Source organism: Triturus cristatus, chromosome 10, assembly GCF_964204655.1.
Source record: "Triturus cristatus chromosome 10, aTriCri1.1, whole genome shotgun sequence".
Classification (NCBI taxonomy): Eukaryota; Metazoa; Chordata; class Amphibia; order Caudata; family Salamandridae; genus Triturus; species Triturus cristatus.
The window spans coordinates 370522121-370548631 of NC_140593.1; the positions used below are offsets into that span (position 1 = coordinate 370522121).

General features: G+C 43.8%; 1 protein-coding gene across 1 annotated transcript in view; it reads left to right on the plus strand.

Annotated features, from left to right (window-relative positions):
• Positions 1 to 26511, plus strand: part of DNAH11 (dynein axonemal heavy chain 11) — a 3007685-nt gene that overhangs the window by 2593986 nt on the left and 387188 nt on the right. The window contains exon 74 of the mRNA XM_085631597.1: positions 22192 to 22419. Coding sequence (XP_085487723.1) covers positions 22192 to 22419 — 228 coding nt within the window. The remainder of the gene's footprint in view (positions 1 to 22191; positions 22420 to 26511) is intronic.

Sequence of the window (26511 nt, forward strand, 5' to 3'; positions counted from 1 at the left end):
GAGCCGAAGGTGAGGGACTTTAACAAAAGCAGCGGGACTTTAATAGCGGTATAGCCCTGCTACGAAGGGCTATAAGGCTATTAGAACATTCTACCACTAGAGGGCAGAATGTTCTAACAAATTAAACAAAGGCTTCTCGAAGCTCGAGGAGATTTAAATCCCCTCGAGCTTCGAGAGGCTTTTGTAAAACATTGGAATGTTGCTCTGCGGGCCTTTACCAGCCCGTAGAAGCATGGAGCACTCCATTGTCTACAATGGAGTGCTCCACATTCCAATGTTCTAATGATTATTACTGCCGCCCAAGCCATTCTTAAAGCGTTGTAGGCCTGAAATAATCCGAATTGTCACACGTGTGGTTGTGTAATGGTTCGTACTTGTGTTACTATTATTGGCAGTATGGCGGGGCAATGTGTGGTGCAAACTGCAGTGCCAGCCTGACGAGAGCCCTGGCACTTACTGTTTTTACAAATTAGGCCCTGGACTCTCAGGTCACTGAATGCTGCAACTTGCTAAGTGAGCCAGTGCCCTTCGTTTCCTGGGCTCCATCCACAGTGGTACATGCAGTCGAGTGGGTCAGGCTTACTATAGAAAATTCACAGGGATTTTCGTTCCAGTTACAAAATAACACAATAATTATTGCAGGTGTTCAGTATGGATGTCCACTGTTGACGAGTGCACTTAAAACAGGCTTAAGCCGTTTTAAGGAGAGGCCCAGTATTAGATGCAATAATGATCACGGCTCATAAAATCCAACACCGAGGCTTATCGCAAGCTGTGCAAATGAAATGCATTTAGAATGCACATCCTGGTGCTCAAAGCTTCAAAATCTGCACATCTCTATTTTCCTGACCCTTTTCTCCTTTTAAAATACAACAGGTTTAACTTAACAGAATTACACAGGGGATGCATTTTGTTTTATCACATCTGTATATGTACCGGATACAGTAAAAAACACAAAACTGATATCTACAGTAACATGGTGTACCACACACATCGGAAAGGATCAGACTACTTTTAATGAAGGCCTTAGAGTGGATCATATGGATCACACTGGTGAATACCGGAAGTGCCTGTCCCTCGTGACAGCTGAGGTACAGTTCTCAGGTTATTTCCTGAGTTGGTCAGGTGCAGGTCGCTAGAGGAGCGTACGGCTGCCAAGAAGGGGAGCTCAGAGTGTCCACTCCAGCGGGGGCACTGGAGCCCTGATGCTCCCATTTTATTAATAGTGGTCAAGCCCCTCGCTCTTCTCCCATTGCCTCTGTCTCTTTTCCTCGTATCATTATTTACTTTATTCCTGTTCTATTTACTCCTCGTTTCTCATGCTCAGTCTACCTTTTCCTCTCCTTATCTCTTCCACGTTTTCCTCCTGTGTACCATTCCTTTTAATTCTGCCCTTTCCTTGCTGCCTTGGTTTACTTTTACTGTTTTCCATGCGCACCATTTCATTTTATTCTAGCTCTAATCCTACATCTAATCTTCCTTTCCCCCCATTTTCTCTTTGTTCCCCTTTACATTTCTATTATTGTCTTACATCATATTTTCTCCTATCCTCCTTTAAACCCACGCCTTTTGCTCCTTTGCCCCTCACTCCATCTTGTTCGCCCTATCTGTATACCTGGGCCCGCTGTGCCCCCCTGAGCTCCAGGGACTCCGGGAGTTAGACTATTATACTGAATTATACCACTCTCTGGCTCATAAGAGGGGCAGCAGAGAACTTGGACGCCGTGTTGATACAGCCTAAAAAACAGATTCTGCGGAGGTTGTGATTTATTTGATGAGATAGATTAAGTTCACCAGCTTTTCGTTACTCTTGGGACTAGCCACCATGTGAGATTTCAGTGCAGGGGCTTGCATGTGTATCCGTTATGCGTTAGAGTCTGCATGGCCAATAACCAGCTGTGAACTCTTAGATGCCCCCACGACAGGTTTCACCAGCAGCAGAACAAACGCAACTTTCAGATATGGAACCTGCTCGGCATGCTGCAGAATGTGCTGTTGGTTGTGATATAGAGTGAGAATGTGTTTGTTTGGTAAAGCAAATAACACGAAACTAAAGAAATGCAGGCAGCAAGACCAACATGCATCTGAAGTAGGGTATACAGAGAGAGAGCGCGAGAGAGAGAGAGAGTGTGTAAACAGGGGTTTGAAAGCAGCATATATATATAAAGCAAATAACACGAAACTAAAGAAATGCAGGCAGCAAGACCAACGTGCATCTAAAGTATGGTATACAGAGAGAGAGAATCTAAACAGGGGTTTGAAAGCTGCATATATACTGTTAAGTAATGTAGCTACAGTGAAGACCACAAGTTGCATACATGCACTTGTGTGGCCCCAAGAAAAGCCCACACTGGCTGTCAAGAATAATTACCTTTCAGTAATATGACAAATGCAACTTTGTGTGCATGTGAAAATGATTGCCGGCCCTGGGATGTTGTAATGAGAGACTGGCACGTACCTTAAATGGAAATGGTCTCATTGCACTGTAGGCTTGGGCTGCTGCGGAGAGCACTACACAATGGTGGGGAGCTGCAGCAGACAGGCTGATCAGGTGCTATTTATCTGTGTGCTCTTTCGTTGAATTGTATTCCTTCTTTTTATAAAGGCCACGGGCAGTGTATTCTTGAATTGTTAATGCTGGGATGGGTATTTCGTATGTTGAGAGCAACACTGGAGACAGTGAAGTGGCAGAGGGCCTTGATGACTGGCATAGACCATCTTCTCCAACATTCCAATGTTTGTCTTTTGGTGTCTCCCTATTAATTTAGAACATTTTATCCTTGGTGAGTGTGGTGTTTTAATAGCTGTAAAGTCCCTATGTTTCAACTGTCCAGCTTCAAGAGCAATTCGGCAGATACAGCCTGCAACCTTGCTCTACTGTAGGATTTCAACATCCATAAAAAAGACCGAGTAAGAGGGTAAAAACTTTGACAGGGTGACCTTTATGGTGTGTCCAGCTTGTGCTCCATCACAGTCAGCTTGATATTAGGCCTAGGTCTGGTTGGGGCTTTACCTTTTCTTCATACTTTTTGTCTTCAAACTTTAAAAAAAATCACATATCTGGTCCCCCTATTGGATTGTTGCCATTTTGTTGTCATTTTTCTTAATATATTTTTCTCATGTTCTAGAAATTGGTTGTGTTATGTTTATTAAACAGAATACCGTTCCCGAGCAAAAAGCAAATAAGCAGTCAAACATGTATCATTAGAGCATCAGTCCAATGAGACTTCAGTCCAATATATTATCAAAGCATATTCTTCTTTATTTTCTCATTTCTCAAAACTTTTAATCTTGATCATAACCGTAGGTGTATTAAACATTGAATCATGGTAACAGATTGGTGCAGATGTTATAACCAAGTTGTAGCCTGTAGCCAACACGTGTTTCGTCTTGGGTTAATCGCCCAGCGACTTCCTCAGGGCAGGGACAATTTTTTGGAAAACCAATTCGCCACACCTCAGGTAAGACCTGTATGCGGTCCCATACAGAATGGGTATAAATAAAACTGGTATCCGTCATGAATCAAAAGTAGGTATATGTGCAAATATCTCGATCAGACTATAATTCCAGTAAAGGCGTTTGTCGAAAGATTTTTTTATATATCAAAAGTCGGCGAGTGCTCCCGTCGCCATCGTAACTTCGTTTGTAAGTGAAAAAACATGTTGTCATTTACCGTGAATTTTCTAGTGGCACTTTCTAAATTACGGATCACCAACATCGTGAAGGCGTCTACATCTCACACCAGTGCATGTATGACAATATTAATTATTCAACGTGTATACACAGCAGGCGATCCCACAAAGTATCTCGTCCCATATCAAAAATGCGCTTTGGTTATAATTGTTTTCGTTCATCTGCTTTAAAAGAATTAGAAAAAAGATGAGATGAACATTTTTTTCCACTCCCATAAAATTACGAACCCATAAACCCTTCTCCTTGCAACCTATGCAATTAGAACAACGTCTGTCACGCTTAGCAGTTCATAACAGGAGATTAACTGAGCCTGCAGTGGTAAATGCACCACACGGTGTCGCCTCTGGGAGACTTCATCATTAGCGATGAAATGTTACCTTGTAAAGATAAAAGCAGCGGTGATGTCCGGCTTCGACTCGGTTAAGCTTATTAGCAGCAGTGAAATGGAAAGCACTTTAAACAGCTCAAGAGAACTGTAATTCTTTGCACTGTAATATAACTTGAATACAACACAGGGAATTGCTATTTGCTGTTACAAAAAAAAGTTATTAAATAGCAGAAGCATTTGGGGCGCAATTGGAAGCTTGCAGATACTTGTACAGGCCGTGTCAGCAATATCCTAATTATTGTTTCGAGCCACGTCTTGATAAAATAAAAATATCCTGTTAACCAACCGTCCTGTCCAGTATGAACTGAAAAATATGTTGACAGGCACATGGCCATGTTATTAGAAAATGGGTTTGTACATTAGCAGCATAGTAGTTGTCTCTTTTTGGTCAGTCAGTGCAGGGCTGGCTTTTTTTGCCTTTTTCAAGGTGGACTGCAAGCCAGGACAGTTTATAAGATTAGATTAACTGCCATACTCCAGTTTTAAACGCACGTAGTCATTTATATGTACAAGCATTGGTAAAGCCAACAGTTCTGGCCCTCGTAGCTTCACCAATTCTTATTTGTGTTCCTAGATGGCCACTAGTCGTCTTTGGATCAATTTTCTTAAAGAATATTGTTGGAACTGGCAGTGTCTGGTTGGCTGAAGGGATGCCCCCAGCTAGGCAGAACTATCGCTACCATCAAGGGCAGGTGATTACACTCGCTGTATAACCTGAGCTCACCCTTGGGTAGCTTGGCTCTGAGCAGTCAGGCTTACTACAGAGGCAATGTGTAAAGCAAATGAACAGCATCCAATCACGATTCTGTGGAGAAGTGTGGCTCAATGATTGTGGAGAAGTGTGGCTCAATGATTAGAGCGGCAGACCCTGATGCAGAGGTCTAGCCCGGGACCAGGGTTCAATTCCCCGCCTCGGCGGGTCTTGGGCTCAAAAATTCCACGGACCTGATAATTCTCGCCTCGGTGCCATTCCAATCATGGAGTCCCACTCTGCAACTCTGGGCAATAGCTTGCTTAATCTCCACAACGGCCCCCACAACGCTAAGGATGCCTGGCCTCCACCTTGGGGGTGCCCAGGAGTGGACGCCTCACAGGGAAAGCCAGGATGGGTTCCACAGCGGTATTCGTACAAGCGCCTTGAGACCCTTGTGGGTGAGTAGTGCGCTATACAAGTATCAATTTACATTTACACTGAGAATCACAAAACAGACTTCACACACGATGTAAGTAAAAATGTTTATATTCAACACACATATTCAACCATTATAACATGAACATCATTTACGCCCAAAAAGTATAACACATTCAGAGATATTACAAGCAGTACGAGGCCCACTCATATTCTGATGGTATCAATAGTATGCACACTGGACAATTCCTAACCTAAACCACCCCAATTGAGAGAGCGCACCCTTATGCAGTGCATAATATAAAAATTATGTACATAAACGACAATAGAAAACTTTTTAGTAGCACCGCGGGCCGGGACCTCGCGGGGAAACCCATTGTCAAATTTATTATGCTTTTGGCAAACAATCAACGTATAAAGTGGCACCACTGGCCAGTGTTGTGAATCACAGGTGGGCCGCACACCATCGCTTCCACTCACGATACCCACTCCACATTGCTTCGCGTGGAGGCAGGTAGAACCTAGTCCATACGGCACACTCTTACACAGACACATGCACTCACACACTAATCCAGTGCCACAGTCAACCAGCAGGTCAATGGTTTATCCTCTGCAGACTCCATGGCCAAAGCCTCCCTCCACCCTCTGGTTCACCCCGATTGTCCAATACCCCCAGATGGAAGATTACCTACTCCCCTTCCCTGTACACTGGGCTGCATGTGGCCGAAGTAACACTGTCTGGGTCCTCATGAAGCAGGTGGTAATATGTAGCAGCTTTAGTTAGGAGGTAGATGTAAACAAGGGAGGGTTTAACAGCCACTCAGGAAGTTCACCCACAGTCTCAAAACACAAAGGAGTTATGCAGTCTCTTGACCTGCTTCTGAACTGTCCCGGAAGTGTTCCTGCAACCAAGTCAATCTCTCTCGCTACTACCTGGTGCCAAGACGTCTTAAGGAGGAGCCAGGTGTGGAGAGGGCAGTTTGTCCGCCACGATGAGGATCAACAAGGGAGCAGTCGATGAGTGGGGAGGTAACACAGGGGAGCCTCTCGATAGGATGAGGTGTCCCGATTGGTACACGATGACGTGGGTCGTCTCTAGGCAATCAGAGCACAGTACATGGGGCGCGTTGGTATCAGATGCCTCAGGCACTTGACATTTCAAATACAATGAGTTGCAAACTCCCCGCCTCCTGGGAATGTAGGCACAATGACTGTTGCACGTTGAGATGCATTGCACCAGGCAATTCTGGTCAGATACAGTGAAGAGATTTAATTCCGTTCCTCCCTGGAAAGGAGGCACCACATCTGGTGCACAATGATACAGGCTGCAGCAGACTAGTCCAGTCACACACAGAGATGCAGTTCAGCAGAGCCACATGAGGTAGAATGAGGCACTATTTTGAGTACACCTCCACCTTCGAGGGATCCTGTGAATCGGACTCCACATGCAATAAGCATGCAATCAGCATGTAGCACGAAAAAGATGCAGCACAATCAATGAAAAAGGCCATGCAAGGTCCCACAACTAGTGAAGAATCCACTCACCACTAACTAGATGCTTATGAATGTTGGGGTCCCCGCAGTACAGGAACCACACGTCCTAGATGCAGGCAACATTTCTGGGCTCCACACTAGACAATCTAGTCTTCAGACATAAGTGTTGGTTCTACGCTCACACCGTGCTACCCATTGGGATACAGTAGCCGAGGTGGACATTTGAGAGGGCACTGCTCTCCAGATGTCACAGGTAGATCATGTAGGTTACTCATAGGAGACCTTTGATGTCCCTGAGGTCTCTGGGAGAACAGAAAGCCCACAGTCAGCCCCTCGAGAGTGCACTTCAGGGTGTCACACTTCAGCAGGTCCTCGGCCCAGGGCAGCCACTGTTCGGACAATTGTCCTCGATGTGCTAATCCGAGTCCTCTGGCGGTGTGCACCATGCAGTACGGGTTCCCCCGCCCCTTGTCCCACGATCGTATCTCACCCTTTGCCAAAGGATGACATCCATAGTTATAATTTGTGTTTTTGAAGTTCGGGCGGTTTAGGGGTCTTTCTGTATGAACCACAGATGTCTCTCCTAAATTGTAGGCCTGTCTGCGATTGAGCTGTGGGATGCAGATTTAATCTTTAGTGGGGCCATGATCCGGCACCTAGAGGTTAAGTGTCACAATCTCTATCTTCAATCTATCCCATTCGGCCCTCAAACGGCAGAGGTCTGCCATTCGCTTGGAATGCCCATGATTTATGGCTATCTCTAGGGGAATGCACAGTTGTGCTCCCCCGATCGCTGGTGTCTACCGGAGCCAAACACCACAGTCCCCAAGACTCTTGGAGCATAGAACATGCGGTAATGTGCACACCGACCTAAGATGGTGCAAGTGTTCATGCCCGAATGTGCACATCAGGCTGGACATGGGTTTAACTAATACATGTGTCCCCTCATGGTCTACTACCACCATCGTTCTGATTTTAAAGAAGGGAGATAGGGACAGCCCTCCCTGTTATCTCCCTATATCCCTTATTAACTCGACAGTCAAGGTTTTGGGCCGGGTTTTATTAAATAGACTCTCCGCCTGGGCTCACACAAATCAAATTATTCGAGTGCTTAAATCATTATCTTTTAATCTCTAAATATATGATCGCCAAATCAGGAGCTCTCTTCTTGGGTTTTATGGATCTCACCTCAGCATTTGACCAGGGGAATCGTAAGAAATAGTGGATTTTACTTGATGACCTAGGGGTCAAGATGGCGATTATCAATGTATTAATGACCCTACACACCCACAGCACTGCTGCAGTCAGATATACTCAAGAAGGGAGACTCACTGATTATTTTAAATGTTCTAGGTGGGTACGCCAAGGGTGCATTTTAGCCCCTTTTTTATTCACGTTATATATTAATGGTTTAGAACCCGCCTGATATCATTACAGCCTGACACTCCCAGGATAAGTAGGAGACCGGCGCCTGTTCTGTTGTGCGCAGATGAAGCAGTACTGATAGCGTGCACACCTATGGGCTTGCAGGCCTAATTGATGGGTTTGTCTTTTTTATGAAGGGGCTGGACCCTTCACCTAATCTCACAAAATCGTATGTTAATGGAACTGGGTAATCGGGGGAATGCACCTGAGACCTACAAGGCAGGAAAACACAGTTTAGCTAAGGTCCCGTCTTTCTCATATCTAGGAATTTTATTTGATGCTAAACTAAACTGGAAACACATTCAGGAGGGAAAGCTATTAAACATGAAAAAATCAATGGGAGCTATTGCAAATTACGCCCACAGATTAGGCACATGGGGACCAGGGGTGATTTTAAAGCTATATCAGTCTTTTTGTATTTCTAAGGCTTTGTATGGAAGTGAGGTTTAGATGTATGACTGTTAATAAACTACAGACTGCACAAAATACATTTTTAAGGCAGATTCTGAAAGTCCTTCGGGGTACCCCCTTGTACTCCGTACACGAAGAACTAGGTATCAAGTACTTAACTGACCTAGTGACTGTCAAGCCTTTATTGTGCTAGGTAAAGATCTGGTCCAGTGCTGAGGCAGCTTTTAATCGGTCAGCAATTCTGAACTGCCTCTCACTTGACCATCTATTTAAAATACCATTGTTGAGCTATGTTAAGGCGACCCTCACAGCCCTAGGTAGGGCAGACATTTACCTGCAACATGATCCAGTGAAGCGTCATGCCAAGAAAGTAGTTAAAGAATTGTTTCTTAAAAATACTATGGTCTTCCGTGAGGATAAGGTGATTGGTAAAACCCCAGGTAAGAGGGCATGTCTTAGTTAAATCTGTGTAGGGCATGGAGACTTATCTCTCTATTGTAAATAATGCCCATGACAGATTTTTAATTACCCGATTTAGATTAAATCTGATCCAACACCTACTGGCATCCCCGGCTGGCTGTGCTTTACATGTAGAGGATAGAGGTCCCTGTGGCTGGGACAATAGGTCTCCACAGGATACCCTACATTTTGTATTTTTATGTAAACTTTTTACCAATCCTAGGTGACTGTTTCTTAAACCTTTTTTAAAAGAACTTAGATTTAGGCATGCACTTGTAGCTCTATTGTATTTGCAACTTCTGCATTAAGTTCGCACGCTTTTTGTTGTAGCGAATATTTTAAGAGCCGCACTAAGATTAAGAAATTCTTGACGTGACTGATGGATATAAGGACATTTGCGATATTGCACACATATGTAATATGTCATTTTACATGAACTTGTCACTGTTTTTTTTATCTCAGTCTCTTTTATGGCTGTGATTACCGCTGAATAAAGATTATTATTATTAATATGTATGTCTGTGCGCACGCACAAGCCTGCGTTGGCAGGCATCACATGCAATCATGGACACCATAGGTGTGGATGCGCTCTCACAGCTGTCTACAATGGCAAGCTACTCATGAGGTTACTCACGATGGATGCCAGTGCACACCCATTATTCTTAAATGACATATTGGACCGTATTTCAAAACATGGACTTAGCGGCACTTCCCAACATGGATTGGAAGGGCATGCGTGCTTTCACACGGCACGGACAGGCCGGGCACACAGCATACTCTGACCCCTTTGGTGAATGTGCACATTATGCCAACCTGCCCAACCCGGCCGGCCATGGGTAGACCCTCTTACAGGTGAGAGTGTAAACTCCTGGCCAGCATCGGCAGAACAGGAACCTAGCTGCTAGTGAAACAAATGCAAGCGGGCAGTCACAGGCCTCCACAGTCAGGCCTGATCTGGAGATTAGAACACTGGGGATGCAGGTATATGCTTACAAGCCAGTGATGGTGAGCCAGGCACCTATTCAAAATGCCAAAGGTGCCAGGGTGCATTCTCCAGCCTGCAACAGCCGGTGAGACACATATTTAAAACCACATCCGCGCCGGTGCACACTTCACATATTTCAGAGCATCATGTCAATGCCTCCTCCTAATCTGTGTAGGATGGTGCTTGCACTTCCACACTATCTTGACAGTGAGGACATCCTCAAGGCCCGGAGGCCACACAAGAGAATCAGCTACACTATAGGAGTATCCCTTGGGAAGAGCTGAACTCTAGAGCAGGGGAAGCCCCACGTGGGGGGTTCCTCACTACCTGGGCAGGGAACTTCCCCATGTACCCACCTGGCATTCAGCCAACACCCCCCTGTGTCCGTCAGGGCTTCCCTTGTGGGGGTGGCCTCATGGTATGGGACGAGCCACTCAGGGTTGGCTGAGGCATGATGCCAACCTAGGCAGGGATGGAATGACGGCCCACAAGCTTGCAATGGCAGACCCAATACAGGGTTGACAGGCTATCCAGTGGGTAGCACCATCAAGATGATGTCCCACTACTATTCAGTGCCGTTTATGCCCCAGTGTGTGGTATACCTGTTAATGGGACACATGAAGTTACGACACCTAAACCCATCATGTACGTGCCCCCAGCCCAATTCAGACATGGTGGCAATGCACACCTTCCCCCTGCAGTACAGCAGGAATGTGCCCAGATTGCTAATGGCATGCAAAGAGGGTCAGCAAAGCCTCGGAGGAAAAAGCAAAACGTTTGGGGTCATTTCTCCTAAGATGGCCATGTCCAACAAATATGAACTTGCATTAAAAGATATTCAATATGCATGTGCATTTGCCGCCATCTTGGAATGGTAAACAAATTTAACAAACCCGTCTGCAGACACAGGAGGTGGGATGTTTTTAATAAAGTGAGGGGGATCAGAAGCAGGGACAGCTAGGGAGCACGAGATAATAGTCCCTCATATGCACTGCACTGTGCTGTCTGATGGGGTGGAAGGATATATGCCAACCAAACAAATCACAGAGAGACTGAAATAGTTCTGAGGTATATCAACCCCCTTTGCCTACGGCGAATGCTGTGTGGGGTTGGCTGCATGCAGGGGAGGGTTGGCTGTGGCCAATCCTTTGGTCATGCATTGAATGTGGTCGGCTTCATGCATGGGGATGGCACCCCTCCTCCTCTGGGCACAGCAAAAGGTCATACATGACAGCAGTTGGATTAATCTATAGTAATTAAATATCACTTTACTTTTTTTTTAAAACCTAGAGATTCACTGGGAAAAACAAAGGATACATGGACGTTATAGTTGGGAAATAGAGTTTAAAAAAATGTAATAATTCACAAAAAAACAAAGCTTACAGCGATGTTTTAGTTAGCTTAAGAATTTACACACACAAAACCATAGAAATTCAGCAATTATAATTAGTTTTCTCGAGTAACTGTAACTCGTGTCCTAAAGTAACTGTCATTCACGCCCTCGCCATGCACTGCTAATTACCCCACATATTACATCTTCTATGACATCATTGATAATATCACTGCAACATTTGCTATAAAACTATTGATGAGAAAACTGTGCATGGCGGGGGTGTGAGTTGTAGTTACCTTAGGGCACCTGTTGTAGCTATTTAGGGTAACTCTTGCTAAAACTGCTGAATTTCTGTGGTTTTCTGTGTGCAAAATCTGAACCTAACTATAACATCCCTGTAACCTTTTGGGTTTTACTCAAATTCTAAGGTTTTATTAATTCTACTTCCTAACTATAACATCCCTGTAACCTTTGTTTTTTTCAGTGAATTCATATATATATATATATATTATCTACTGGCGGTCGCCAGTAGATAGTAATAGTTACAACCTAGTTTCCATAGGAAATCTCAAAATTCTATTTTGAATAACTTTGGCGCCAGTTGACGAATCATCGCGAAATTTTCAAAAATAATGGGGCGCTCCGCTCAGCTCCTACCCTGAAAGTCTCGGGGTGATTCGTCAAGCGGGGGCCGAGAAAAAGGGGGGTCCCAAAACCCGTTTTCCCCATGCATTTTTCCATAGGACCTTTAGTCGCAGCTACAGTCCGAACGGCTTAACAGAATTACGTGAAATTTGGCAGAGAGGTAGCCATAGGGTCAAGGAAGTGCCTTTTGCAGGTCTGGTGTAAATCTGTTCAGTATTTCCTGAGAAAATAGCATTTAAAAGCATATCAATATCTATACGCGCGCACTGTGCGCGCACCCTGCCGTGCGCGAGCGCAATTCTAATTGTCTGTTAGATGTTGGTAAACATTCGAATCGGTCGAAACCAGGAAGTGTCGGCCGCCATTTTGTCTCTCGCAGTCTGAGGGGGTGAAAAAAAAAGGTGGAGAACGTGAAAAGGGGGCAGAGTGGACAGTTCCTGACCCCCTAGCATTGGTCAGGGGGTCACAGAAGGACCCCCAAGGGAGAAAAAAACAATTTTCTTTTTTTTTTAAATCGCGAGGTGCGCGCACGGCACGCACCGCGAACCGCGAAGCGCACCGTGCGCACACCTCGCGATTTAAAAAAAAAAAAAAAACAATTTCACGGTGCGCGCATGGTGAAAAACCTGAAAAAAAAATGTTATAAATACATAACTTAGCATTTAAAAAAACGTACAAATTCACTGAAAAAACCATAGGTTTCACACACGTTATAGTTACGAATTAGCATTTAAAAAACCTTGCAAATTCACTTAAAAAACCATAGGTTTCACACATGTTATAGTTAGCTGGACATTTCACTCGTAAAAAAAAATGAAATTCCCCCGTTATAGTTACTGCAGGCAACTATAACTCACGCGACCGCAATCCTCTGCTGATGACATCAGATATTACATCACTGATGACATATGTGTCTTTATGAAAAATAAATATTTGTAATATATGTATAGCTAAAGATTAATGGGAGAAGACATGGGTCAATAAGTGTCTAAATACAGTGATGTAATATCTGACGTCATCAGCAGAGGATTGCGGTCGCGTGAGATATAGTTGCCTGCAGTAACTATAACGGGGGAATTTCATTGGTTTTTTACGAGTGAAATGTCCAGCTAACTATAACATGTGTGAAACCTATGGTTTTTTCAGTGAATATATATATATATATATATATATATATATATATATATATATATATTTATATATATATATATATATATATATATATATATATATATTCCAGACGTAGATGCTCACACAATTAAAGAACCCTCCCAACGTTGCTCTCAAACCATTTTTATTACGGCCAGCAGCAGCACACTGACATTCGTCTCTCCCAGCGATTTCTTCAGTCGCCGTACGCATTTCGGGAAGGATTTCCCTTGTTCACCGGCAGGGCTTGGGGAAAGGAACAGCTGTGCAACTTGTTAAAGTGTTTATAAAGTCCTTGATACCGCCCTTTGGGCGTGTCTTGGTCAAAAAAGCAGTGTGGTTATCGTAGTCCATGTTTACACCATAGTGGACGCTGCCATCCCTTTTCCTCTTCCATTAAAATTCCAGTTAGGACGCTGCGTAAAATCGGAACCAGTCCGCTGCTTTCTTCCACCAACCGCACAGGTACATTGCTCCTTATGTGTGTTCCGTGAATCAAGAACACATGGACCCGCTTTTCTGCGGTGGGGTATAGAAGGTGCTATTTAAATGTAGATATTGACACAAACATGTTGTGCTTTATTGAAACACACAGTGGCAACATGAATTAACTATTTGAGACCAAACACTCTATAATAGCACAAATTAAGTGTACATATACATTAACTATGCAGTTAGAGCGTCTTCAGGAGTTTTGGTCGGAGATAGATAAGATTGCTTGGCTCTGGTTTGGTCGATTCTACTCCAAGGAAGGATTCAACAGTCAATTGCTCGACCCTGAGCTGAGCGAGCGAGGGAGCGAGTCAGAGAGTTAGAGAGTGGCAGAGCAGAAGCCGCGCTGCTCCCGCACCCATACCTGTACCTGTTCCTGCACCTGCTCCCACGGTGCTCCAGAGACACCGCAGGTAGTGGAGAAGTGGTGGAAAGGGGCTGCCCCTGCCGTGCTCCCACTGCTCCGCTTTCCTTCAGCCTGTGGCCTGTGCCGGTTGCATTGTGCAGGTGAGCTGGGGCTCTTGTTGGATTGGTGCTGGAATCCACTGGACTCATGCAGCGAGTCTGTCCAGAGGGACATCTCCGAGGCTGGTCAAAGGGAGACTGGAGCAGTGACTCTCGACGTAGCATGAGGCACGCAGCACCCAACTCGCAGCTGTGTCTAGAGCCGGGAGCCGAAGACCAAGAGTTTCCGAGTGACTCAACCACTGCCCCAGCATTGGTAAGAGGCTTTTTCTGTCACCCTTGTATACCGCGCACCGTTAATCCTCCATTTTTCCTTTGGAGCAGGACCACCACTGGAGGGCGGAGGATCACGGCGGCGGTGGCAGTGGCCGAAGAGAAGGCCATTGAGGTTGTTGGGCCGCTGAGGTCCTGCACAGGGAGAGCGGTGTGTGGGAGGCTGTAGCCAGGTGTTGGCCCGGGTGGTCCAGGGGAAATTTGCACCTCACTGAGCTGGCTCCTGTTTGCCTCACCGGCCCAATCTTGACTGCGCCAAATGACTGGTGCGTGCTGAGGCAAGTGGTGCTCTAGGTAATTCAGGTCGACTCCAGTTGCACCCTGAGTCATCCACAGCTGCTTTTTGAGAGTTGCCAAGGCTGTGGTTGCAATCATTTGGCAGGGTGCAAGCTGTTGCATGCTGGTGCTCATCTAGGAAGACGCTTATGGAGGTGTTAACCGAAATCACCCTCTTATACCCCAGCAGTCCCCTACAGTCCCTCCACAGACACAAGCATAACGCGCAAGTCACAACTTGGACTGTTAGATTTCTGCCCTTGGGCTGGGCATACACCCCACCCATTTTGTCATCTCACTTTACCCTAATCCGCCAAAAATCTTGAACCCATGAAGTACTGTGTGTAGGCAGTAAGTTATCCTGCGGGCTGTCGTCACCTGGCTGCACTTGTCTGTGCAGAAGAGCCCAGCACCTGGTATGGCTTGTGGGTTGGTTGACAGTGCCGTTCTACTTGTTTGGTTCTCTTTTCCTTGGCTTTTTTGATAGGGAGCAGGATCTGCGGAGCTGCCTAAGGATAACCAAAACCTTCTACCGTCCCCACGTGATCTATCAGTTGGCAGTACAATAAGAAGTAACTGGATGTGGCCTTCAGAAAGATTTCAGCCTAACGTCTTTAATTGACCAAGGTTGTAAGAGTAATCGGCAGAAAGGAAGAAATAACGGAGTTAAGTTAACTCAAAAGTAAAGGAAACCAGGTAAATAATCAATATGATGTCGGGAAGAACCCGTAAACAAGTGAAGGAAAAAACGAGAAATAAAGCTATCGGGAAGCTCAAGGCAGTATTGGAATCATCGGGAAAAAGTAGACTAGCATCAACAAGTACACTAATTTCACCAATATATTCGCTTTTTGGTAAAGTTTCACCTAGTAAAAAATGTATGTTCTTAAAGGATCCCACTACAGCAATTTACTCAGAAACAGGTGAAACAGTGGGATTACCAAATCCATTGACACCACCAAGGATAGTAGCATCTAAACTTCAGGATTGTAACATCAAAACTATACAAGATATGGAAAAGTATCAGACAACTAGTAAGCGGACAACAATTCAAGCATAAGTACATGTCTTGGAGCAATCGCACTCCACCCCAAAGGATTTTAGTAAAAGAGGGATCTTCTACTGCCTTACAAAAACAGGAGGAGCACCAATGTTATGTCTTAAACATTACTCATGGCCCAAAGGAAGATCACAACAAATCATGGCTTCATTAATTATCATTTACAAATGATACTGATCTCCTTCAAGCATTGGAGGCAAAAACTATACATTTATCAGACAATCAGTTAGAAAACTCAAAAAGCGCTATAATTCATGAACACAGCCAGCCGATAATAGAACATTCTAGTATGCTCGAGCATTTTGCCCAAGTGGGTACAGGGAAAGAGAGTAAGCAAGAGGAAAATGACTATAAAAAACTTAAGGCGTTAACGGAGTTGTGTTGCAGTGCAAAGCAAACCAGCAAAATATTGACAGAAACAACGGAAAAAATAAAGGAGAACAAAATACCAACACAAAAATCCCTGGAGGACGGCCCCAAAAAGAAGGGAGTAACCAAAATAGAGGACTACACAACTGTATCTGCCTCGCTATTAAAAATGCTGGAAACAGTAATAACCACTTTTAACATGCAGTTGGACAAATTAGATATTCAGATTGATTTAAAGAATATAATAGCCATTTACATTGCTGGAATAAATTAAAAATTGGAAAATCTTCCAGCCTTAATAACTGCTGAAAGAGGTCCGAAGGCAGCGGTGTCCAGCGAGTGTGCATGTGGCCCAATAATTGACAAATTAAGCACAGTACCAGCAATTTTACAAAGTATCTTAATAGCAAGACAAACTAATGGTCTGGAGCAGTCAAAAAAAGTAATCCATAGAGACGAAGCGCTTAAAGACCCTCTGCGATTTTCAATCTTTGAGCAATCAAAACCACGGGAGCCAAATGAAGCACTGAAGCCCCCAGATGGGGACCTAGAAGTTGATAACCATAATACAAAACAAATAAAACAACAACAGGCTATGACAATTTTTCAAGATGACTCGAAGTTATGTAAACCAACGAAGAGACAAAAAAAAGGACAAGGAAAGCGAGGAAGAGCAATAACGGTGAAAAGAGATTGTTCCATATTTTTTATAAAAAGCAACTAGTTCAAATAAACAAATCTATAAACCATGTAAGGGAAGATGGGACTGATATAATCAATGATCTATCCCCCTTGTGGAATTCAACAAGACATAGTACAAATACAGAGGAGTCAATGATCTCAAGTCAAATCAATCAGGAGACATTAACCCCTTCGGCGCCGATGACGGAACGGTTCCGTCATGCACGTCGGTTGGGCTGTGCTTATGACGGAACCGTTCCGTCATGGCCCCGCCCGCGCTCGGAACCTTCAGCGTGGCGCGGAAATCCGCGCCGCGCTGAAGGGGTTAAGTTACAAAATGACAACAAACAAAACGAACAAGCTAACAAAACAAATAAAGAATTTAGATATCCCATGCAAATAAGAGATGGCATAAGTAAAAAAAAAAGGAAAAAAAATCAAAGTGTAAGAGAAGCAGAGTCACACTACAGTATAGTGACGGGACTGGCATTACGACAAGAGCTAAGCTCTGACTCAAACATCTCTAAAGGCCAAACTCAATCAAACAATAATGGTAGGTCAGAACATACTAGTGGCTCACGTACTTCCCCAGAAATAAGATCTATGCAGACTGTAATAAACCATAATCTTCAGAAATTAAAAGAACCTGACAAAGTTCCCCAAAGGAATTCACAACTAGAAAATGCACTAAAAGAGCAAGTTATAATTAAAGTTAATATACGAAACAAAAATGAAGTAGGTGTAAACTCTAGAATGGTGATAACAGAACCACAACACAAGTTAAATCGCATGTCATCATATATTGAGACAAATGAAGAGGATAATTAGAGCACTCAGATTATCCTAACACCCAAATACACCCCACAGGGACAACAAGATATCCTTAATAGAGGAAATATAATGGGACTACTGGATGAAATTCTGGTTTTAAAAAAATTGTCTCAATTTGACTTACTGTCCATAAAATGTATTCCTCATGAAGAAAAGAAACAGATGGAAAGAACATATAATGAAAAGAAACAGATGGAAAGAACACTTGCGACATGGAGAAATGAGGAAACAGTGGAAGCTATTATGAATGCCAGACAACAATTTGAAGCATGGGGTATCTCATTGGAAAAACCCTTAAGACCTTGTTACCCATGACCCCTAAGGAAGCTCTTGAACAGACACTGAAAAAAGCCAGGTGTTTTCGGTACTACAAAATGCTAGAGATGAAAGGGTGACATTATTAATGGTAACATTATACAAACACCGGGGGAAGGTCCAATACACTGGGGATGGTTAGCTGCAACCCTCAATGGTCCGACAAGGGAATGACTTGTCAACCAAGCTAACAGTCCTCATTACGATTGTTTAAAGCTTCTTTCTTGGAATATAGCGGGGCTAAAAGTGAAATTCAGGGGGATGTCCTACCAATACACTGGGATAAATATGAAATCATTGTATTACAAGAGACTTAGTTGTTAAATCCGCAGGAAGTAGGTAACTTTAAACTTCACCATGTTAACGCTAAAAAACACATCGGCATGGAAGAGCAAAGGGTGGACTAGCAGTATACATTTCAACTGCAGTAGCCATATGTTCGGAGCAACTTAGTACAACGTCGTCAGACATACAGGTTATCAAATTAGACAATTTGTTAAAACATGACTTAACAACAATAATATTAATAAATGTCTATTTGCATCCAAATGTAGAGAAAAAACGACTACAGTTGGATAAATTACTCTTGATAATTACAGACTACACTCTGATGAACCCAGAGTGGGAAATCATATTAACAGGTGATTTTAATACCAACCTCATTTACACCCCCAAGGAGTTTGAGCTAATAACTGTGCAAAAATGTGTTCTGGTCTGTACCGATACAAACACCCTCAACGGGAAAACGAAGGGACTTAATTGTACAAAAAACAGTCATGGCCTTAAAACATCTAGGACTGAGAATATTAAATGGAAGAAGGCAAGAGGACACTCCCCCATGTTGGACATATCAAGGTATAAATTCTCAGTCTTACAATCTTGTCTTTACCTTTATTGAATCAAGTGAGGCAATTCATGATTAAATATACAACACAAAGCGAACATTCATATCAGCATCTGGAACACATTTTCATAAGTACCAGGGAGCACACACAGTGATAGGTAACCTATCTACAACTAACTTGAAGCGTGTAAGATGTTCGGCTGGAACAACTTTTACTACAAAGTTCATGAGGCTGGCACCCAAAAAGGATTATGTAAAACAGAAAAGAAGCAAGGAGACCGTGAAACTTTCAAACAAAGCGTTAACATTAGGTTAAGAAAGTAGGAAGGCGGTCAGAAAGAATAGGATAAATAATGATGTGAGCACCAGGAATTATATAAAAAATCTCAAAAGAATATAAAAAAAACAAATCTGGATCAAAAAACGAACCTGGAGCAGTTCTGGACAAAGCTTCTTTTCTGTGCTAAACAATCGAACAATCAAGCGTTTTGGAAAATAATAAATGGAATGACTGGATCCTTGCAAATTATTAACAACGCATGTGTGACGTAGTCGGACTGGGTAAATTACTTGAGTAGCACCTTTAAAAAAGCTACAGGTCGTGATAATAAGAACAGTTATATTGGTTTGGAATCTAAGTCTCAATATACATCCAATGAACAGTCTAAAATCATTTATTGCCAAATAGCGTTGGATTGCAAACTCCAGGTAGCTGATAGGATAATGAAAATAATAAAATCAGGTCAAAGGGATGGGGCCCCGGGGCCAAATGGAATACCTCAGGTAATTTTCTCAAGTGACCATGAATACTGGGCGATCCCTCTGTCAGGGCTCTTTATGGAGGCAAAATTATTGAATAATCTGCCCATGAGTTTGAAAGGTGCACTAATTACCCAATATTCAAGGGCGGAGACAGATCGGATCCTGTAAATTATAGGTTTATAGTACTAAAGGATGTGAAAGCGAAATATTACGCATCTTTAATCCTGGGGGACCTAGTGGAATGGTCCGCTAAAAATAAGTTGATTCCTATGAACCACACAGGATTTCGTAAGGGGTTCAGAACAACAACTAATATACTTGCCTTGACCATGATTGCAGAAAGGTATAAATGTCTGAATCTAAAATTACAGCTCTGTTTTATTGATTTTAAAGCAGTGTTTGACAACATAGAGCGAGGTCTACTGTGGTGTAAATTAAAGAAGACTGGTCTTCCAGAATTATTATTGCGTGCCATAATTAAATTGTATACTGGAACTTGGACACGAATAAAAATCACAGCTGGTACAAGAATTTCAAGGGCAATCCATACAGCAATAGGGCTAAAGCAAGGTTGTGGACTAGCCCCCCATTTATTTAATCTCTTTATGGCGGAACTCTCAATAAGACTAAATGAGACAAATTCTCACCCACAACTCTGGACCCATTACTGATAACACATCTTTGCTACGCCGATGATATAGTTTTACTCAGCCTGACACGAGTTGGCTTACAAAGGTCATTAAACGAGCTAGCAACATTTGCAAATTACAATGCCTTGGAAATCAACACAAAGAAAACAAAAAACGATGACTATTGCAAAGCGGTTAGGACGCAAATTCCCTGTCAGGCTGGGAGAAATAACGTTAGGGGTAGTTAATACCTACAAATATCTAGGGCTGTACATTGATGATCGTTTACATTTCCAAAAACATAAACACTATCTGGAAACAGAAGGTAATGGTTTAATCAACGCATTTTGTGCCCTTTCAGAAAAGCTAAAGGCTCCATCCTTAAAGCCACTGTTAGCCGTAATGGCTGCCAAATTGATGCAGACAGTGGAGTATTTGGCCTTATTCATCAAGGGATTGAGAGAACCTATGCGTATGTCAAAAGCTGGTACAAAATCTGGTTAAGTCGAGCGAACGACATACACGATGCCTTGTGTCAGGTTCCAGGAACAAGATCAGCACTCTATTTATGGAAAGTTTTTTAAATTGGCCTTAGAAGAAACAAAGTCCAAAGATCTCTGGGCACAATCCCCCTTTTTTCCTGTTTTTCGTAAGGTGGCAAATAAAATGGCAAAATTACATTCATTATTAGAGGACAAAAATAAATTTGCAAAGCGATCTCATGCCTGGATGGTAATGCAGTCCTACACAAAATTACAACCGGATGAATATCTGAACACAGCATATTCATACTACCTAAAACAGAAACTCATGGCCACCAGGTTTGGGCTCCTACCAAGTTAAGCGGATCAGCCCAAATGGAGATACAATGGGCCTAAAATATGCTCACTATGTGGTGCATAAAAGCAAGACTTTATTCATCATATTTGCATATTTGCTCGTTTAAAGTCAACTTAGGCGTGGTTTTTGAAAAAGGCATTTAATGATAGAGAGATTAGGTCTTGTAGATCTGCAATAATCAAGGGTTTGGACTCAACGGATCCCCATTTAAATTGTAAGGTGATGACATTTTTGATGCAGTATGAACAGATAATAATGAATATGGACCAAAAATAATTTGCAAGTACCAAATAATGTTAAGTCCCTCAGTTATGAACAAATAAGAAGTGGTAGCAGGAATTGCACTGTTGACTCCAATATTGGGACTGAAATAAGTTGTAATGGAAGCTCCGTTTCTTTGCAAATACAAATTGGACCATGTATTTTGGTTGAATATGTTAGGGAAGGTCCTTAGATGGGTTTTAAAAGGATTCTATGTCTTGTTTTTATTTAGAAAGTCAGTAAAACTGTATCTTTTCTCATGAAATCACCTTTTAATAATTTTCTTATGAAATCTTTTGCTAAAAAGTTTAAGACATAGAGGGTGCTAAGTATTTTCGATATTGTATGTTTTTCATTAACTGAAACAATAAAAGACATTTCACTTTCAAAAAGATAAGATCAATGTATATTTATTGACAATAGATATTCCACGATTGACAATTGCATTGTAGGAAGTTTTTTACGTTTATTTTTAACATATGAACACTTTGGTGGATATAATAATTGATACTTGTGTAGAAGCAATGCTGTATTATGTTTGTCACGTTTATGATCACTGAGGTACTTTAAGAAGCACTGTTTTAAAATGCGGCTCCACTATGTGAGCAAGGCTGCAGTAGTGCCCGAAATGTTTTATGGCAGAGGTCTGACAATAATTTTTAATATTTGATTATAACTACGGCATGTTGGCAGCCTTTTCTGCACCCAGAGTAGAAGTGTTGATATTTATATATACATATATAAACGCATACACATATTATATGCATGTACGTAAACATTCCATAGATATATATTTAATCCTACAGATATATGCAGATGAACAGAGTGTAATGTACTGTTAACATTGTTCAGTGTGGAGAGGAACGGTGACTCACAGTATTACTAGCACGGCATATATATGTATAACGTTTCTTAGTTATATCAAGGCATTTAATAAAACAAAGAATATTCATATATTAATATAACTGTTGTCTTTCAACAGAATGTCCATCTGGTAGCCAAATGGCTAGGAACATTAGAAAAGCTTATTGAGCAGTACAGCAGAGGAAGTCACAATGATTACCGCGTCTTCATAAGTGCTGAACCTGCTTCCACGCCAGAGGAGCACATCATTCCTCAGGGAATACTGGAGAACTCTGTCAAAATAACCAATGAGCCGCCCACGGGTATGATGGCAAATCTGCATGCTGCTCTGTATAACTTTGACCAAGTAAGTAATGAATAGTTACTTGCAAGGACATATATGTTACTGTGTTGAAATCATTGAATTCTCCTGATGTGTATATACAATATTCAATAAGAGAATGGTTAGTTCCTTTTTACCACAGCAAATTGAATACATATTTTAGCCACCTTTTCTACACCCACACTATAGTCTTGCACAAGTTGCATCACTAATTTGAAAACACATACATTTTAGTGTTTTTATTTTCAGCAGTAACACAGTGCTAGTCCTCTCACCTTCCAGCTCCAACAGGAAGGCTTTTTTTCGCACATCAACTTTCTTTTCAATAAAAGTATATTTTCCTCATTAATCACAACCCTCAAATATTTAATTCTCCCCCAGGACATGATTTGCAGTGTATATTCACTTCCTGTGGGCTGAAATGCCTTACTAAAGCTCTCCTGGGATTCATTTATCACAAAGGCAGGCTTATCCCATGTTATTAACATGTATATTTACAGCATATGACTTTTAATTACCTACACCAATGCTTCCCAAACTTTTTAGAACTACAACCCAATTTTTAGAGTGACAAACATTTGCGACCCACCTAGCATTAATGGATATGAGATGGGTGATTTTTTTTTGTGTAACTAAAGCATTGTGTGGTAGCGCACAGTCATTTACAAACGGCACATTTTTCATTGAAATTGTCACAAAATTTGTACAAACATACAGTTTTACTGATAGAACTATACTGTTCACAAATGGAAATCAGGATTCGATGAGCATTTATCATGGTGCATCACCATATCAAGTGTCTTGATTTATTATGATCTTATAAAAATCTGTTTCCATCACACTTCAGTATTACAAAAAATGTGCTTCATTCCTAACTACTGAATGTGTACAGTATTTACATTTTGTTCTGAGTTACATAAATGACACCCTACATCCTTTCTTTTCACACATTCTGTAGCAAGCAAGATTGTCAAATCATTCAATTCACTTTACTTCCCTTTGTCTGACCCGAAAGAAAGAAGAATTTGTAAGCGCCAATCCCCGTGTGTTGGACTCGGCCTCTCTGCAGGGTCACCCCCAAATGCTTTGCCTTCTCCCCTCCTGTCCTCTGAATTTTGGTGGCGTTAGGGACCTGTGCACCTTACCACTACTAACCAGTGACTTAGTGCTTAGGCTCTCTTCTTTACACATGGTAAAATTGGCTTACACCTTATTGTCACATTTACGTTACTTGTAAGCCCCAGGTAAAGTAATGCTACATTTACCAAGGGCCTGTAAATTAAATGCTACGAAAAGGCCAGCAGTGTTCATTGTGCCACCCACTTTATTAGCCTTTTAAAATGTGTCTCAGGCTTGCCACTGCAGCCTTTAGTGTAGTTTTAAACTGCCAATTTGAACCTTTTGTCAGGATTAATCCTTCCTTTTTAATACATAGGTCACTCCTAGGGTAGGCCCTAAACAGCCCACAGGGCAGGGTGCTTTGTATTTAAAAAGTACGAGATGGGGGGAGGAGCCTAGCGCTTGACCAAGATGGCCGCGTGAGCCTTGAGCTCCCGCGACCCTCGCGCCCTCCTGCAATCATCCTGTCCTAAATCCTGATTTTCATGCACGGAATCCTGCAGATGAGTCACAGCTGGGGCGATTGACGTTGTCCGGGCTAAGATCGCCCACCGGGGACCGAAGTTGTGCATGGCGGAAGATTGCGGCCTACCTCCGAAGGATGCCAGGGGCTTGCGTTGGCAGGATGCCCGGCCACTAATTGAACAACAGCGGCCTTGGGAGGTGTGAACTGGCGGACGGGTGCCGCTGCACTTTCACTTTCGCTTTCTCGCCCTTTGCTTGCTCTGGGTTGGGAGTGCTTCGTGCCGATCCCCTGTTATCTGGAAGACCTCCACTCGACCCTGGCTGGCTGCTGAAGTCCTAGTTGACCCTGTTTCCTCTGGCTGAGTGAGGGACGTCTTTTTGCGACTGACCGCCCTGCTGTTCGAGATGTCGACGAAATCGGAGGCAGACAAGCCGAAGTCTAAGACTACCAGGCGGGGAGGCTATACCCAATCCAACAATATGGATCGCTATGCCCAGCAGAAGGGGTCGCCTGGTGGATCGGGACAGTCGCTGGAAGCACAGAAGGCCGATTCATCCCCAGCCTCGGAGTGATCATTGCAGGATATCAAGGGGGCGATAGTTTGGATGCAATCTTCGATTGGGCGACAGTTCGAGGCCCTGGCGCACAAGGTGGACATGATTTTGGTTGATGTCAACTTGATTCGCGCGGACCTGGGCAAAACCAATGAGCGGGTCAAATCCCTGGACCTCAAGACCACTGGCCTCGCGGACGATGTCTCGGAACTCCAGGCTGAGGTTCGTAAGTTACGAACCGCGAATGACCTCTCCGCCCGCCGGCTCGAAGACTTTGAAGGTCGGGCCCGGCGCAACAATGTGCGCCTTAGTGGGGTCCCGGAAACTTCAGAGGAGCTCTCCGTGGATTTACTCGTCGAGGACTTGGTGGTGAATCATCTTGCGCCTAAGGGCCTCGGCAAGTTTTTTGCGGTTGAGCGGGCTCACCGAGTGCCTGGCGGACGGCCTAAGGTGGGAGCCCCCCCGCGGTCGATTGTCGCCCGGATCTTTAATTTTCGGGATCGAGACGCTATCCTGCAAGCATCGAGGGTGACAGGCCCGGTGCCTTTTCAGAATGCCTCTGTGAGCTTTTATCCTGACTTCACCCAGATGGTGCAGAAACAGAGGCAGAGTTTCCTGGGGGTGAAGCGGCGGCTTAGGGAGATTGACCTGAAGTACGCCATACTTTTCCCCGCCAGGCTACGTGTGGTGTATGAGGATCGGACTTTCTTCTTCGAATCACCGGACATGGCAGGGGACTGGTTGGATGCGCTCCCTCGGCGACAGCCCGGCCGGGACCGCGTGGATGGAGCGGAAGGCGACCGGGATGGACAGAAGTGATACCTCCGGTGTCGGTCTGTTTTGACTCAGCCCCGGACAGTGACTCGCACCCTACTGCAGTAATGGGAGGGCGGCGGGGGGAAGATAGGAGCTCTTTCCTCCCTTGGGGTACTTTTTGTAGATTTGTTTTTGATAGGGCGACAGGCACACTGCAAGTTGGGGGGGCTTTGTAAGCTGACGCAGGGGTGCAGGGAGTGGGGGGGATTCGGGATGTTGGGGTTGTTGTTGGGGGTTGTTTTTTTTTCGCAAGGCGTAGCAATTGTTGTCAGTATTGTCCGATCATGGTTCTCCGGGGGGGGTGGAGGTCTCTTTGTGTTTGGGGATGGGGGATAGGGGCTTAAACATAATCAGCTGGAATGTTAATGGCTTAGGGGATCGTATTAAACGGGGGATAGTCCTGCAATTCTTGAAACGGACCTCGCCAGATGTGGTCCTCCTGCAGGAGACCCACCTTATAGGGAATACATGTTCTGCACTTAACAGAAAGGGTTATAGATTCATTGCTCACTCGGGGTTCTCCTCGGGCTCCAGGGGTGCGGGCATACTTGTTAGAGCTTCCCTACCATTTGAGGTTGACTCTACCATCGCTGATGACAGGGGGCGCTTTGTGGCTGTGGCGGGGAGGTGGGAGGGCAGAACGTTGGTATTGGTTTCTGTTTATGTCCCCCCTGCCCTGCAGGCCTCCACGTTTGCTGATCTGGGCAAGGCCTTGTTGGAACTCCCCGAAGGGATGTTAGTGGTGGGAGGAGACTTCAATGCGGTTGGATCTGGAATGCTCGATAGGTACCCGCCCAGGGACACCGGGGGTGCTCAGATGTGGCTTCCCGACTTTATAGATACTTTTGGCCTGGTAGACTGTTGGAGGCTACGGCACCCCACTCAGAGACAATATACCTTTCATTCCAGGGCCCACGGGAGTCTCTCTCGGATTGATTACTTGCTCACTCTGGCTGCGCACGCCTCATTGGTATCTGAGGCTAGGCACATGGCACGGGGCATATCTGATCATTCACCGGTGTGGGCCCGTCTGGATATTGGCCGGGTGGTGGGGGGCAGGGTGGCTCCCATTAACCCCTGGTACTTTTGTGACCCCAAGCTGCGCAGTGCGTTGCTGAAGACAGTTGATCACTATTTTCAAGATAATCAGGGTTCAGTTGA